The 18,028-nt window shown below is 40.6% G+C and overlaps 1 protein-coding gene across 1 annotated transcript in view; it reads left to right on the forward strand.

Annotated features, from left to right (window-relative positions):
• Positions 1 to 18,028, forward strand: part of exoc4 (exocyst complex component 4) — a 153,606-nt gene that overhangs the window by 31,493 nt on the left and 104,085 nt on the right. Inside the window, exons 9-10 of the mRNA XM_084710580.1 lie at positions 7,017 to 7,162; positions 7,400 to 7,488. Coding sequence (XP_084566706.1) covers positions 7,017 to 7,162; positions 7,400 to 7,488 — 235 coding nt within the window. The remainder of the gene's footprint in view (positions 1 to 7,016; positions 7,163 to 7,399; positions 7,489 to 18,028) is intronic.

Raw genomic sequence — 18,028 nt, forward strand, 5'->3', positions numbered from 1 at the left:
TTTACTAGTATTGTCACTGTCTCGTACAATAAAAATGAAAATCACACATATTTTAAAAGGATGGCATCCATAGCAACATCACTCAACACTACAAACTGCCCTATTATCCCTCTTCGTCTTTGTTTAAAACACATAAATGTTTTTGCATCAATGAAACATGTTGAGGACACAGCAAGGACACGGAGAGAAATGAAATGGGTTTCAGTGAACACACAGGCACATCTTCCTTTCCCCCGTCAACAAGATAGCCTTCAAAAGATTGACTAGATGCAGTACGCTCCAGGTGGGAACCCCCACTGGTTAGCGGTAGTTCAGTGCAGCGGGAGTAGTTGTGGCTGAAGCTCTGTCAGAACTTGTGAAGGTTATTGAAGTTTCGGGAACACAATCAATACAGGGTGTATAAAGAACACTTTCTTTGACGGCCAAGGACACTTTGGACTTAAACTTCAAGCTAGCAGCAAGGGATATCAGTCAATATGTTTTGTGACAAGACACCAGCCAGGGGATTTAGTGGGAAAACAGCCGATTTCAATAAAGCCTTGAGAAAGGAACAAATTGTTGAGATTGTTCTCTCCGCTGCTTTAAACATGACTTAATAAGATGGAGAGGATGGAAACAAGGAGAGAGAAAATGAAGTGATATTTATTTCTTTCAACTACCGAGTTCATCCAATGACAAGTGCTCACCTGCAAAGCTCTGAGTGATGCTCTCTTAATTGTGCTGATTTGTTGGGTGTTAGAGTCTTAATGGACAGGATGGAGGATGAGTATACACTTTCTCCGAGTACAAAAGGTGACATCGGAACATTTGGTTTGGGAAGGAATAAATGGGAACGCTGTAATGAATTGCATAGGCAGACTTTGATGAAGCTTTTCTCCTTTTTTTAATAGAACTTAGCACTCAGCCTCATGGACTGATTTAAGTTTGGGACGAGACCCAAGTCACTCAAGAGTGGAACGAGGTTCTTTTGGTTGATAGAATTATATTGAACAGTTGTGGTGGAAATGATTGTCTTTGTCAGGGGAGCCCTTGAGAGGGATGTGACATTTGCTTGTGTGCCTGCTGGCACACATAAGCACCTAAAAACGCACACACACTCGAGTTGCCATGAACTCTTGAGCTTAGTCTTAGTATCTGGTGCGAAGAGCCATTTGCCATGTGTCACATCTTTACATACCGACACTTTTTTCATCCACTGTTTCACAGATTCACTCATGAATATTGATTTTTAGTGAACTGAGGCAGGTCATTTCCTCCATCAACTCTCTGTAACCTTTTAGTGGAAGTTACAGTGGAAGCTCACTGAACTAATGTAGTGTGGAAAAACAGTCAAACTGTGTTGCTGTCAGACTTATCAAGATCCATCTAGACTCAGGAAGTTGCTCCGAGGATCCTTAGATATTTAAATGCATTTTTAACCCGAACTGTTCAAAGAAGGAAATGTGGAAAGAGCATGGACCCTAGATACTCAAACTGTGGCGCCAGTACCACTAGTGGTACACAAGCTCCCTCTAGTGGTATGTACTTTAATGTCAAAAATTATTTTTGAAAAATGAAATAAATTAATTTAAAAACATATGTTACTATTAAAATATGACATTTCGCATGGAAATGCATAAAATATGAGCTCACTGAAAGAAATGTGAAATCAGTTTAGTCTCCTCTTTATTTCTGTTCAAACATCAGCCTGCGACATAGTCATAATCGTGCATACAGTCCGTGCACACGGCATGCATGATTACAGCTAGTTACGAGCTGCACTTTGATGCCAAGATAGTCAGTGGAGCTAAAAAGAAGAGACTGGAAATAGATGCTTCAAAAACGGTGCAGACGTGGCTCCAAACTGGAAAAGTTACGAAGAGAAGTGCAGATCAGGAGGAAAATGTTTCAATGAAAATAAAGTGAATGACAGTGAACCAAGCACAACAGCTAGTAAGATGCGCCAGTGAAGTGTCCACAGCACCTGCTAGCACCAACAATTGCAAAACTGTAAAGTGATACTTGGAGAGCTCAATACTTTCTGAGGTGGTACATGGTGTTAAAAGTTTGAGATACACCAACCTTGACCGTATATTAAATAGTGGAGCTTCCAGGTGTGAAAAGTGAAGCCAGTGGGCCAGTGTCTTAAACCTGCATTATTTCTAAAGGCTTCTAGCTCCACTGGCTCCAGGCTCTCCTCAGTACTGCGCATGATTTGGTTGCTAAAAAACAAGATGATGACCCCTATGATGCAAAACTTGAGGCTTCAAAATGGACGTCATGCTTGGGAAGGAGACATGAGCATGTTTCCATCTGATACTACCTGCTGCCCAGGCATTAAGAGGGGAAGAGAGTGTGTTAACATTATATTTGGGTCATTTCCATTTATTCCCATTTCCCATCCTCTGATAGCAGAGCCACTTATGTCTGACAATGTCAATGCTTCAGGTTTTTTTTACTGAATTAGAACTGTCTTCCGTTTGGAACCAGGCTCTTGGGGCTGTCGCTACTTAATGTGCAGACCATTAATAAGTTTAATCTCGTCACTTGTGGATCTGTGCTGTTTTTCATTGATGTGATTCTGCTGTTCATCATTCCCAAGCTGGCGCCCTTTACCTTTTGTGTCCCTATTGCCTCTGCATGACTCAGTGTATCGTTGTCCTTCACCCTGTTTAATTTCATCTTTTGATTACACTTATTCTTTGCAAAAGAAATATTTCTGGCTTGTTTATAATCCACTTCTCTTTGCTACTTCCTGTTTTTTGTTTTTGTTGTCCTTGCTTTTGCTACTTTTTTGTCCCTTAGTAAATGTGTCGCGATGACGAGCTGTGCTGTCACACACAGGTGACAGTAATAGGGTCCAGGCCTCTTTGTTGCTAGAGATTTTAATGAGATTTCATATGCTTGACCTGATGGATAAGAGGGAGGAGGAAGGAAGAAAGGCAAGATTGTCTTATTCACTCTATGGAGACAAGTACGGTGCATCCAGGTCATGAGTAATTGTTTTATTAGTGATTAGCTGACTGCCACAATCTTCCATAGACTGGAGAGATAAGTTTTGTATCAAGCAAAACAAATGTTTGGTATTATTTTTCATTTATCTGACTGGAACAAGACAAAAGGCTTTGTTACAGAGTCGGGTTCATATAAACACAGTTACAGCACATTATACTAGGATCACCAACAATAAAACCACCTGCAAAGTTTTTTTTATGGCTCCACGCCGGTGACATGTCAGTGTGTTTTGGGTTGTCTGTCTGTCTACCTGTCCGTCCCATTCTTGTGAACATGCCATCTCAAGACCTTGATGGTATTTGTTCAAACTTGATAAAAATGGCAACTCAGACCTCTTGAATTCAAGGATGAACTGATGAGAATTTCGAGGTCAAAGGTCACACTGCTCACAAAACATGTTTGGCCATAACTCAGGAAGTCATACACTAATTATGACCAAATGTCACACAAATGTACACAAATAATACACTTAATACTTTTTCATTTAAGTCTTCACTACTAACATAACATTATGAGTTATAGGTTTTTACGGTGAAGCATTTAGTAAAATACTGCCTTGCCTGAGATTAATGCAGGTATCATCCTCGACTCTGGGTTAAATAGGGATTGTAGCATTGCGTTGACTTCATGTTGACTCACTCCAGTGCTCATATTAACACTTATTTCACCTAATTTCAAGATTAAAGTAACTTCAATAAATGTTCCTGTGATGTGCTTCTACTTGGTTTATCGTTTCTAAAATGAAATAAACCTAAGACGCTTTCTTGACAAGTTCAGGGTCACTTTCTGAAAATTTTCTTTTATTCCTCATAATTAGTTTGCCCACTGCACAATGAGATTGAGATATATTTAGTCAGTGTCATCCAATCCACTTATAACAAGAAAAAAACACCAATTTGCAGTCGTGTGGCCTCGCAACAGTAACAGTAACTTTGTTAGGACCAATGTAGCGCTTATTATTGTGGCAGCTTTGTACATTTGAGGTGACGTTAACAAAAACTTTACTTTAGCAAGTTATTATCTCTGTAACATGGTGTGCTGCTGATTGGAGAAAGATTGGTGAGACCATCAACTGAAGGCTTGTTACCTCCCCAAAATGAATTGGAGATCCTTAAGTATTGATGGGGAAACCAACACTCTTTTTTTTTTTTACCTTCACTTAAAGGTGTTAAATCAGCCACAACTTGTTATTTAACTTGGTCTCCTGCGTTCTCTCTTCGTCTTCTTTCTGTCTTTCCATTCCCATTTTCTTTTTAGCATTCTGTTCGGTGTTCGTTCTCCACCTATAATCCTTTGCTCTTTCTTTTCTCCACACTCCCTTTTCTCCCACCTTTATCACTGCCTCCTCCTTTCTCTCCTCCTGTGTTGCTTTCTGCCTCCCATCATCCCTCTCTTCCTCTATCTTTCTCTCTGTCCTAGCAGTCCAGTTAATTGCCTCCAAAGTTCACTCTGTCTCTGGGCTAATGCAATTTAAGTAGGGTCGGAGCCCCTTCATCAGCCCAGCGCTGGCATTTCATTAAGTCTACTTGGGCGTTAGCTTGCAAGCAAGTGGGGGTTTCGCTCCATCAGCTCATCATTAGTAATTAATACACTGATAGGATTAGCTGCGGCACGAGGCTAGTGGCAAGTGGGAGGCCCTGGTGTTTCCAGTTGGAGAGGGCGTATGTGATATGGCCTGGAGAAGTGTGTTAGAGAGTAATTACATGTGTGGCGGAAGACTGGACTGTATGCATGTGTTGAACTTGAGTATTTATATGTGCTATGACACTGAACGTTTAACTTTACATCAGAACCATTTTAAAAAAATGCAGTTTTTTTCTTCCAAAAAAAAGTGACCTTTTTTGACCGTTTTTTATAGTAATCTGTTAAAACTCATCAATATTATTCCGTATTCCAAACAAAACGCTACCTGCTTATGCGTTATTATTTTGTCATGGATATTGCATGTGTGCACAGATGAATTAACAGCAACGCTAGCATGTGAAGGCTTTCCCATGCATGATGGGGGGTGCTCTCCGCAGCGTTAATTACATCATTATGGTTGGGATGGATCTCCATCTGCTCGGCCATTACTCCTGTCCCATTCTGGGCTGACCCACACTGCGCCTCAGAATTAGACACACTCGGGCTAAATGGCCCTGCTAAATTATGAAGCCATTAGATATGGGAGGCTATTTTAGAACATATGCATTCACACAGAGGGAGAGGAATGAAGAAGTGTGAGAGAAAAAGGGGGACGACGAACAGAGGTAGCCGACGGAGCAACAGAGAGAAAATAGAAGTGTGAGAAATGAGAAATGAAGCACTAAGAGATTTTGAAAAATGAGAACCAATGAAAGCAATGGAGGGAATGTGCAGATAGAATGATAGAGTAGAGGAAGTTAACTTTCTCTGTCTGTCCAGAGTTGCGCCGTGTGTCCTCGGCTATTGTTAGAAGTCGATAAGATTTTCATGAAGCATGATCAGACGTTGATGGATTTCACCATGGATCATGCAGACAGATGAAGGAAATGGAGGACAAAAATTTCCTGGCACCAAGTCATGTCAGTGGCCTTTTTCTGTCTCAAAGTTTGGATTTTCATTTGCTTCTCTAAGGACTGTCTTTACAGAGTGTGTGTTGTTTTAAATGCTTATACACTGGAAAACTAAAAGCTACACTTATTACAAAACCTACGGCAATGATGTCCATAGCTCATCAGCTAGATTGGTATCTCTGCTGGACACGGCGGTTTTTATTTGCAATTTTACAGAAAAAAAAAATATGATGTATGTATTTAGGCTACATTTTCAACATTGAGTGCTCGAAATGCTATTGCGGGTGCATGAGATATAATTCGTTCCCATGATTTTATTAGTTTGTGCGCCTGAGTTGGACCCAGACCAGGAGACCAGTCTTGTTTATCAGAGTGTTCAGTAATGGAAAACATTAATTCTGACTATAGGTAACAGTTTAAGTCAAGCCTAGAAACTGTATTATGTGTAGCTCTGTTTATCATCATGTGATGGGTTGTGTGTGTGTCTTCAGGACCAACACAGCTAATATATACCACTAGTGTTGCGTAAGGTTCTTATCTGAACTGATATGGTACAGGTGCCAAATTCCAGACACCAGCACCAGTACCGAACAGTACTTCTTTTTGGCACTTTACTCTCTGTAACAAGAAAAATGGCATTTCATTTGTTAAATATAAGTTCAAACTTCTCATTTTCATATCTGTAAACGTGATATGAAAATAGTAGAATGATTAAAATATGCTTGGAACAATACAACAAACTTACTACAACATTGCAAAAGAAATTAACAGATACAATCAAAGTGACTGGACAGAGAGTTAGGTAAAGTTTTACTATAAGCGCTTCAGTGAGGCTAATGATCCAAACATTTTAATCAAGTAGACTATAGGAAACTTAGCGAGCTTTTGCAGTTCCACACTGCATAATTTAACCTAACAGCAGCTTTGTTTCGTAGTGAGCGCCACAGAGATGGAGCATTAGCTGATGGTAAAAGTATGTAAATGTGGGTATTTTTCTTTTTAGCTATAATCTAGAAGTAGACCTGCTGCACAAAGGTCTTATGCATAAAAAAAAAGGTATTCATGAAGTGAACAGGGCAGAGCTTACAGGATAGGATTGTGAGTGGTAGCTTTGAAGTCATTAATAACCTTGCATACTCCATGTTACATTATCCAAGGTGTAGTAACATTAAGTGGAAGCACACGAGTATGATAAATTAGGGACTAACATTAGATTGATGCTTTGAAGTTGGTTATGATTTTAGTTTAAAATATCGCATTTTGTGTCCGTGGACCTGTTACTAGTGGTAACTTTATGATACCCCTGAAAGTGATCATGTTTAATGGACTGATTTAGTGCTTTAGAGTCTCTGTTCACAAATTTGGTCATTGGTTCATTAGATCCACTGCACCGTGACCTTCTCCAATTAAACACAGCACTGATGTACTTCTTTTACATTAATTCTTCTGCTTTTTAGCTTTTGACCTCATGCTCTCTGTGTTGTTCAGGTTCTGCTCATGGAGTATCTGGATGTGAAGAACAGCCGCAGCGCCTCGGAGCCATCAGCTCAGCTCTCCTATGCCAGCACTGGCAGTGAGTTCGCTGCCTTTTTTGCGAAGAAAAAACCACAGCGTGCCAAGCAGTCGCTCTTCAAGTAAGGACCACACCCTGTGCTCTCTGCTTTGTGCTTGTGCAAATATAAGAAAATTAGAAGAACAAGTTACCCTGTATGCAAGAGAAGTCTAAAATTGGAATATGTCCAAGACCAAAACAATATATTTAAGTTTACATTCGTCTGTTTAACATCTCGTACCCATTCTAATTCTTTGGTGTTGTTTCCTGTTGTGTTATGTCTTATTCCCACTTGTTGAACCCGCTGTGTGCTTTGTAGGTTTGAATCATCTTCCCATGCCATCAGCATGAGTGCCTACTTGAGAGAGCAGAGGCGAGAACTCTACAGCAAGAGTGGAGAATTACAAGGTGAGGAGGTGGGGGGGGGGGGGGGGGGGTATAGAGGGATAGATTGGGGAATTGAGAGTAGAAAAAGGGAGAGAGGTGGGGGGTACAGATGGCTCCTGAACAGCTGGATTGGAGACGTGAGGTGAAGATGGGTAGAAGGATAGTGGGATGAAGGCAGGAGAAAGTGAGATGACAGAACAGACAGTGTGAAAAGTATTGACACAACAGTGAAAAGACGGGGAAATATGACAGAGAGAAGAAAAATAAATTGGGCAGGGTTTGTGGTGTGTGGGAGAGAAAAGAACAGCAGGAACATAGAGCGAAGGTTGAGGTCAGGTGGAAGGATGAAAAGATGGAGGCAGAGAAGGAGGTTAGAGGTGTACGGGTTGAGTCTGAAAGAAAGAATACACCTGAGTAGAAGAAATAGGAACCTACAAGCTTATTGAACAAGCAGGGAGAATGGGTGAGTGCAGATAGATACACTCTGCAAAAATATAAACACAACACTTTTATTTTTGCTCCCATTTTTCATGAGTACAAGGTCTCAGGCACAAAAGGTTTATTTCTCTCAATCTTTGTTCACAAATTTGTCTAAATTCGTGTTCGTGACTGCTGTCAGAACAATCCAACCATCTGACAGGTGTGGCATATACACATGCTGATTAAACAGCATGATTATTGCACAGGTGGACACTCTAAAGACATTTTAAAGACACCTATTAAACACTGAATTATGGCTATTTCATACAGGGCTACAGAAACCAAAGGTTTTGTTTTGGTTGGTTAGGTCATTACTTTGCCCTCCTGCAGGGCTCAACACGAAGGACTGCCTGCTTGCCCGTGGCAAGTTAAATATCATACTCACTTACCTGGTGAAAGAGGAATTCAAATATTTAACAATTTGGTAATACTTAAGTGCAAAAATGTCAGAAAGTGCTGTTCTCAAACTCTAACATTTGGAGATTTCCTGCTTGTCTTTGTTTGTTATCATATTAATCAGAATATTTTGGGGCTTTTGATTGACAAAACAAGACTTTTAAAGACATCATCTTGGACTTTCAGAAAGTGATTCTTACATTCTCCACTGTAAAAAGGTGTAGCCTCGACACTGAAATAAAAAAAGTGTCAATATTTCGTCAACTAAGATGAGCGTCATAGCCTACGTCTGCGGCTCAGCGGCTCAGGAAATGGAGAATTTAATAGTTACAGCTCCAGACAGATTTTTCTTTTCTTTTTTTCAGCTAAAAATGGCTCTTTTGAGAGTCACAGTTACAGACCCCTTCCCTGCATGAAACAGCAGTAGTTCAGTGCCTAATAAATATGTTTTTTCCAAGATAAAGCTGCACATTTTAGAGTGTCCTTTTATTATTACCAGCCTAAGGCAGACCTGTCCAATAACCAGCATCTCTATATGCCACACCTGTCAGGTGCATGGATTATTTTGGCAAAAGAGAAGTGCAGAGAGAGAAGACAAGTAACAGAGATTTTAACAAATTTGTGTACCTTTTGTGTACATAGAGGAAGTCTGAGATCTTTTACTTGAGCTCATGAGAAACGAGAACAAAAAGAGAGGTGGTTTTTATATTTTTGTCGAGTTTACATGAGTAGAGTAGAGAGATTGTTAAGAGATGGCAAACAGGTGTATATCTTGCCTTGAGTGGGAACAGGATAGTGGGAAAGTAGAGGCGGGGGGGTGCAGAAGGATCCAGACATGGAGTGATGGAGGGATTTGGGGAGATAGAGAGGCAAAATGAGAGCATGAGGGAGCAGTATAACAAAAGGTGCGGCGGAGATAGGAAGGGCATGTTGCGGGTCGAGAAGTTACACTCAAGAAAAAAGCGAGGCAGACAACAGGAGTGTGGAGAGCGAGACAGCGATAGAGGAAGAGATTGACAAGAAGCAGAGAGCAGGGTGACTTTGCAGAATCCGCCTACAGGGAGAGGCCTTGAAAACCTCTCACTCACACACACATCCACACAAAATAGCACAGTGAGTGAGCCGCACAGCCAGACCCTGGAGAATCTAAGCTGTTCTACTGCTCCTACTTCTTCTGTCTCCGGCTCTCTGTTTCTCTGCCTGTGACCTTGAGGTTTCAATCAGCAGTGCCTGACAGCGCTGTTTGTCTGCTACTGTTCCTTTTTTTTCACACTGAGCTCCTCATTGACATTGTTTGGATAAAATAGGAAAGGTAGCAGATGGAGTGAGGCAATAACAGTGAAGTGCTTTTAATCTGTGGAGACGTCTCTATAACACATGCAGAAATGTTCCTTTGACAATATTTGCATATTTAATTATGACTATTGAGGGTTAATTATTTAAATAATGGAGTATTAATTAGCTTTTTCTTGGAATTCAACTTCAAGACTGACTTTACTTACAACAGTAGAAGATGTTTCAGTGCAGGCTGGAGTCAAAAGAATGGCACTCTTACAGTAGCTAGTCTGTAAATGTATGCAAAATGTACTGCCTCAGCTCCCCTGCCACAAAAAGAACAGCATTGATTAACTGTGGATAAAGGAAAACCCCAAATGGTCTTCAAATAACAGCTCACTTTTTTTTTCCCTTTTTCTTCCATCTGTCGGCGCCTCAGAAAGAAAGGGGAAAAAATATTTTTTTGACTGGCTGAATGCCTCGGAGCGTTTATAAGAAGATGAGATTTCTCTGGGCTTTCATTTCACCTGTCACAATGCGTAGCACCGGCCACAAGCCTAGGCCGGGGCCTGAATGGCTGCAAAGAGATTGAAGGAGTAAGAAATCATTTAGAAAGTGAAATAAGTCGGCTGTGATGGAGGGAGGGGAAAGATGGATGGAGGGAAGGAGGGAGGTAGAGGAAGGTTAAAAGTCATTGTTTTCATCAGGGTCCAGCGAAGAAGCCATTAGGAGATTTCTGAAGGAAGAAATTAGAAAAATATGTATTGAGACAGTGTGGAAAGGGACTTTTTTCTCTCTCTTCAAATTAAACTTACTGTAGGGAAGGAGGGAGAGGAAAAGATTGAGTTGATGAGTTCTTCTGGCTGCGGGATTACTCAACACTTAAAGCTTAGTCATGTGTGTCTCCTAGTCTCTCGACTTGGAGTTTCCTAAACTCTTCTTTTCTCAACGGTCTGCTTCAAGTCAATATAGTTATTAACTCAGATGCTCACCAACACAGCTGTTGAAATAAGACTTTGATTGTTCGTTTTAAATCCAGCTATGCACCGTCAACAAAGGAAGAAAAATGGTCAAGCACTAAAAAGAGTACAAAGTCAGAACTGTTTTTGTAGTTTTTGCAGAGGCCATTGCTGTATTAATACTTTTTTGAATAATACGAGGAAAGACCCGCTGCAATCATAGCATTTTTCACTTTTAACTTTTTACATTTACTTTTTTCCCCCCACATCTTCATGCAAACGACCTACATGTCTTTGCTATCATAAACCAGTTTTTCAATAGAGAAAACAAGTTGTGAGGAATAAAACCGAAACAAACAGTTTTCACGGCATATTAACAACATCTCAGTCAAGCAATTGTTTGTGATTTCATAGCAAGGATGTAATCAGATTATGTTTAAAACATAATGATATTAATCAAATTTATCAGATGAAGCAGTTGGTGCATTTTCGCTGATAAGTACAGTGATACATACTTACTGAATCTGATTGATGGAACAAGTCTGATCTGATTTAGAATATAATTGAATGACATCTTATCCAACTAAACACAGAATAGCCTAATGGTCAGAACAGCTCAAGCTTTTTGAGGAAGCCCTGTGTAATTGCACACCATCTGCTGGAGTAGTAATCTGTAACAAGTGAGCCGCTGGTCGTGCACACGCTTTACAGACCAGACTAAGCATGCATGATATGTTAGAATATACCAATTGACAAAAAACAAACAACAGCAACACACACACAGAAGTTTTTATTCAAAAAAAAATCTCCAGGCGAAATTCCCTGCAGGCTGGAATAATCCTGTCGATATTTCTCAGTGAGCTTAAGTATTATCCTGGCCACATGGTGATACGATAACATCATGACGACAATTAAGTGGCGAGAGAAAGTGTGCATGTTCTGACTGCAACCTGTTAGATTTAAAGCGACTCTCCCTTACATACCAATATAAAATATATGTTCATGTGTGAGAAGGTGCATAAGTCACGTATCTTTGTTCAAGTTCCCAGATCCCTTATATAAGAATCAGAGCAGCGGCGTTTGAATAGAACTTGTAATGATTTTATAACCTCTCTACGGTCACATATCTCAAATGGGTTTGAAATTAATCTGTAATATCTGTAATTTATGTCTCCTGAGTGTTGTAAGGACCCGCCATATATCATTACACACATGCACACGTCTGCACGGGCGCATATTCACATGCCTCACATACACATGCAAACACGCAGAGACTTAATTGCTCGCCTTCTCCACTGAAACACGTCTGGTACGCTTCAATTAATCCGATGCTTCATCTAAAGACTCTATTACGGCTCCATATGTAGCCACATCTGGAATATGTGTTCCAAACGTATGCCAGCCAGAGCATATAGTACTCATTCATATATACAGTAGATCCTCAGATATCTGTCTGAATGTGTATGTGTTTGTATCCTCGGCGAACCACTACTTCTGAATCACAGAACCTAGAGATTCAATCACATTCCCTATGAATAAATTATGAAAATAACAATTTTCCTGCTATAGACGTGTTACTGTGCACCCATATTGCTCTGCATGCCTCCCAACCACTAGACTTTTACATCTTCGCCCTCTGCTTTTTTATTGCCTCTCTATCGCGTGTGTAGGCAGCGGATGACTCGGAGTGCCTCAGTGGTCATCTGGGAGGTGAAGTGTGAATATATCCCAATAACTACTGCAGTCTTGCGCCATGCAGTCGGTAATGCATTTACAGCCTTTTTTAAATTTTATTTCTCTCTGTGTCACAGCCGTTCATTGTGTGTCTTGCGATATTGCCTTGCCCGGGGCACGTTTCATGTGACAACCCCCCTCCATGTGACAGCCGTACACAAAGCCTACACGTAAACAAACATACACACTTCAGTTTTCCCTCTTTTTCCCTGCAGGTGCATGCATATACTCCCATTCCCAACTCTTTCTCACCTCTGACCTCCCTCCACTCCTAAGATGTATTCATAATCAACTCGGTTCCCAATCTATTTCACACATTCCCTGTTTTTCTTTTGATATTCAAATAGACTTGTTCACAGGGTGTCCGGCAAACAAAAAGAACAGTCTGGCTGAGTCCCCTATGCAAGCAATCTAGTAACAAACAGCTCTATCTCTGCCCAACCCTTTGTACCCAACGCTCAGCCTGAGGTAGAGAGAAAAAAAGCCTGTGCTGTATTAGGGGCTTCTTGTTTATGTATAATAGCATCATGTTCCCATGAGAGGGGGAGGGACAGGCAGAGGAGGGGGAAGAAAGTGATGGCTGAGGGCGGCCAGAAGTGGTGTTCCCTGTCAAGCTGATTTGTACACCCCAATGGGGAGGGGAGAGAGAAGAGGTGCAAATGGAAAAATGTCTTGTGGGAGACGCGGGTAAAGGTGATGGTGGGTGGGATATCAGGGCTAGCAGATGTCGATAGCCACGTGTTCACGGAAGTTTGTGTGCATGTGTGTGTGTTTATAGCGTGAAGTAGCAGAAACAGCCTGTTCCTGCCAGGTGATGTGTGATGTTTGGCCAAACTGGGATTGTGATTGCTGGGGTCAGAATGGTTTATGATTAGGGGAAAATCATTTTTATTGGGCATTTAAGAACGATTAGTCATTAGAGGAGGCTTTAAAGAGACACATCCAGGGTTTACATTTGCTGGCATATTCTTGCTTTTGCCGGTATCACATATAGCAGTCTGACAGATGAAAATGTAAACAGCTAAAATGTTAAAATATCTAAAATAAAAATAGCATATTAAAAAAATTGTACCGACTGAATTGCTTCAATACTGTTGAGTATCAAAAAATGTATGAAAGAATGAATGCCAATTAGACAGTTTCCCATCAATGACAAAAGTCAGATGTTGATTGACGACAGATGGGTCTTTACACAGATGTTGATTCTGGCTTTGTTACTACCTCTGCTGGCAGATCCAGAGGTGGAACAAAAATGTCCTCCCATTGCCTGTTGGTAACTTACATGCAGAGGCAAGGTGGAATAATGAAAACATTCCCACCTTGAACATGGCCGTGTAAAAGCCCCGCCTTTGTAAAAAAAGTGATTTGCAAGAAGGACATTAAATGGCAAGTCTTGTCTGTATAATCTGTCTTAAAGTGGTTGAAGTTTGAATCATCAATGAAGCGTGTGGCCCTGATCAGACAGAATGCAGTTTTTGTGTTATTTGCTGCAGATTTGCAGTCACAGCAGAGAGAGTGAGAGAGAGAAAACACACTCAGGTGTACTGACTGATCCATAATATTCTCAGCATGATGGTAGTATTCATAAAGTCCATGATGAATGTATGTAAACCTGCCACCTTAGCAACAATGATTAAATGACCTGAAAGGAGGTGCTTAAACTAATAGCAGTACACCTCTGCTATTATATGGCTATTCCAAACATGTTCGGTCGCTGTTCTCTGTGGCTGGAATTCAGGAATATTAACGTCCATCACACTCTTTGATTGCCCTCTTGACCATTTTCTGTCAGTTCCTCTCTCTCCATTTTTATTGTAACGTCATTGACTTTCTTTTTCAATTATTCTTTTTCCAATCATCCCCTCTCTTCATTTATTGTCGAAATTCTAGGAAAATGGCTGCTCGCTCGTCTTGTGGAGTGATCAATGCTTGACTTCCGCTGACCTTGCAATTATGATTTATCATATTCATAAACAGAGCCTTAGATGGAACTCTGTTGGTGAAAAAGTCAATAATTATTATAGGATTATGGCGCTGCGATGTTGAAGACGCGTGCTTAGCTGTGATTGATGCCTCTTTTTTTCTTTTCTCCTCTCTTTGCTTTCTTGCTTGTACACCGATGCTCTGTCGAGACTCAATGTTTCATGCTCATCTTTCCTTTTTTCCAGTGTTAACTTTCTCTCGCTCTTTGCTACTTGGAGATTGGCATTTTAATAGATTTGTGTGTGTTTATGCGTGGGTGGCTCAACATGGAAGAATGACTAACAGTTCAAAAACAGATCACAACCAAATTAAATCCTGTCAAAATAAGCAACATGTTGTATGTTCATACGGACTCATCATAACTAAATGTCAATGATTTAAATAAGTCTAATTTTTATGATTTCATGGTTCTCAGAGAAAGTCTACATAAACTAGTGGATTCTTGGTTCTTGTGTATAAGAAATTGTTCGATTTCTTTTCTAACTGTTTTATACACAGCCCTCAGGCCATTCTAAACTCTTAAATTACATCACATATGCTGTAAAATGAAAAATTAGTCCCTGTTTTCAATAAACCTAACGTCTCGCTTCCAAAAGTTGTTTACTGTTTTGTTCCTCATTGTGCTACAGACTAAATTTTATAGGCATAAATTATACAAAGGTGGTCATATTATATCCACTAATAATTCATAACTACTGTAGGGTTTCTGACAAACTTCTGAAACACTTAAAGGAATTTATGGAAATATGGCACCTTTAATTAAACCTTAAAAGGATGGTTTGGATTATTTAATGTGGGATTGTCAGTCTGTTACCTGCAGTAGATGGTGGTCAGCATGCATCCAGATTGTAGAAGCAGAGAGGGCCACCAGCATCGAAGCTAAAACATCTACTGCTTTGGACAGGGTCAGCAACAAGAAGTATTTTAGTTGCTTATAAAAAGGCCCAACTAAAAAAAAAAAAGAATCATTGTATATTCAGAATATTTTCAGTGCTTTATCTTGCCATCAGACAGCCTTCTCTGACAGGAAATCACCATTCATTCATTCATTTTCTGTAACCGCTTAGTCCGTAAGGGTCGCGGGGCTGCTGGAGCCTATCCCAGCTGACATTGGGCGAGAGGCGGGGTACACCCTGGACAAGTCGCCAGTTCAGCGCAGGGCTGACACATAGACAACCACTCACACTCACATTCACACCTACGGGCAATGTAGAGTCATCAATTAACCTAACATGCATGTCTTTGGACTGTGGGAGGAAGCCGGAGAACCCGGAGAGAACCCACGCAGACACGGGGAGAACATGCAAACTCCACACAGAAAGGCCCTGCCCCAGCCGGGGAGCTGGGGGATCGAACTCAGGACCTTCTTGCTGTGAGGCGGCAGTGCTAACCACTGCACCACCGTGCCGCCCGAAATCACCATTATACAAGGCAAATATTGCTCGCTCCAAACCAACCAAAAATTATTTTACCTCACAGATCACAGGAGTTGCTGGTCTACTCACTGAGGTATCAGTGACTCCCGTGTTCTGCGAGGTAAAATTATGGATTTCACCCGTGGGGTTTGGGGTAGTTTGGAGAGAACAAGTTTTAGCTAATGTAACGTACGCTTCCTTTCAGAAAAGGTTGTCTGATGGCAAGGTAAAGCGTTGAAAATATTCTAAATATGCATTTCATTTTTAGTTGGACCCTTTTTTAAGTGGCAAACATACCTTTTCTTGCTGACTTCATCTTCAGCAGTTCATCGCTTAGCTTCTGTGCTGGTGCCCTTGCCTGCTTCTCCAAACTCAGGGTGCGCCGCCTGGCATCTATTGTAGGTAACCCAAATATCCGAACTATCCCTTTAAGACAATATCTCTTTTATTGACTTATCCCAATACAAAAGGAAGACCAAGAGATGATGGTTTTATAGATGAATAGACTTCTATATGCAGAATATTATCAGGTTCACCACTTCCTTTTTAAAAGTGGAACATTTCCCCTTCCCTTCCTAATGGAACATTTCCCAGGAAGCTGAGTGATGTAGAAAAGGCACATGTCATATCACTGACTAATGAGTGCTTTCATACTGGCCAGATGTGGGGGTGTGTGTGTGTACGCTACATAAAATATGCATGCCAAGTTATGCCATACATGACATGTATGACATGCTGTAATTGAATGACATGTTGTAACTGAGTCTATACTTCAGCACACTGTGAGAATGTCAGTAGAAAATGACATGTTTCCCCTCTTGCTCAGGTGCCAGACCTTTATGAATCGCTTTGTTCCAGCAGCGACATAACAGAGGTTGTAGATGATAAAATGCAAGGTACCTCTGTTACCTGACAGGCTATTACTGTGAAAAGCCTTTATTTGTGTTCAGCATGAAAGCAAATATGGAGCAGCTCTGCATATTGTGGAAAACAGACACACACATGCACACACATACTGCAGATGTCCTATTGTAGCTCACAGTAGTTATTTTGTACGTGTTAGCTTGGGCTCCTCATGTTCAATTTACTCATACATAGATTTCAGCGATTCTCCTCCCCACTTCTTGCAAGATGCGCAAACAGATGCATGTGTGTGCGTGCGCACACACACACACACACACACACACACACACACACACACACACAAAATAAAATGTTGGATTCTCATCTGCTATGGGACCAGTGATTGAATAACAGTAGCTCTGGTGCTGAAATTAGAGTGGAGCAGGGAGACAGTGTGGAAAATTCACTGTGGCTTGTAATAATAATAATATCAGCAGTTTACTGTATTGTACCTCACCGTCCCGATTAGGAACTAAAGGACAGATGTATAATAATGGAAAAGACATTGCAGGTGGTTATTTAAAGACTGGCATTAAAGTTGCCAGCATTTGACCGGATGGACTTTATGCTAGTACATTGCACATTTCACCCTGTTTTTCAGTTCATTTACTTCATTTAGCTGTTGTTGCTACTCTAGACAAAATGTGAATCATAGATGATTATCCAAACACAAGCCAGCAACACCTGCTGGAGTTTCTCAGTGCGAGCCCAGGAGTAACACTGGATGTCAACCAAAATTACTACATTAACAGTTACCAAAGCACTCTCCCATTAGACACCGCAAGCATGTCTCCTTCAGTTATTCCATCCATGCGATGATAACCCTGACACTAAAATATCTGAGAAAGCTAATTCACACTGCCAAATACCAGACATGGCAAATGTCTGCTAATTTCTGTTATAGGGAAGCATATTTTCAGATAATTTGATCTGTTTTATTAATTCACACATGTATAAAAGATAGAACAAATATGAGTAATGTAGGGAAGATTAACAGGAGTTTTCTGATACCACTCTGACCTTTATTTCACTAAAATTCAGCTTGGATCCTCTCTTATTAGTAGCATTAGCCAACTAAGTCCCCATGGCTTTCAAGGTTAAGCACTTCAATAGTTACATGAGTACCTAATAAATAGAATACAGTGTGTTTCAGTCCAGAAGTGCTCTGCTCATAAAGCCAACATCTTGTGTTTTTGTGACTTAGCCTTTGTCTCCAAAAGTACATTTGCTATCTTATGTATATGAATTATGATTAAATCAATTAATACAGAGGTAAGGTAAGGTTAGAGGTAACTAAACTCTCTCTTAACATTAAGAAACCTAACTTCATAACAGATACTGCGCAGGTACTGAACATGACAGAACAAGGTTGAGATTCACTGGTTTAGACCAACACCTTGGCGAGGTGATGCACAG

The sequence above is a fragment of the Lutjanus erythropterus genome, chromosome 22, assembly GCF_056507025.1.
Source record: "Lutjanus erythropterus isolate fLutEry1 chromosome 22, fLutEry1.hap2, whole genome shotgun sequence".
Lineage (NCBI taxonomy): Eukaryota > Metazoa > Chordata > Actinopteri > Lutjaniformes > Lutjanidae > Lutjanus > Lutjanus erythropterus.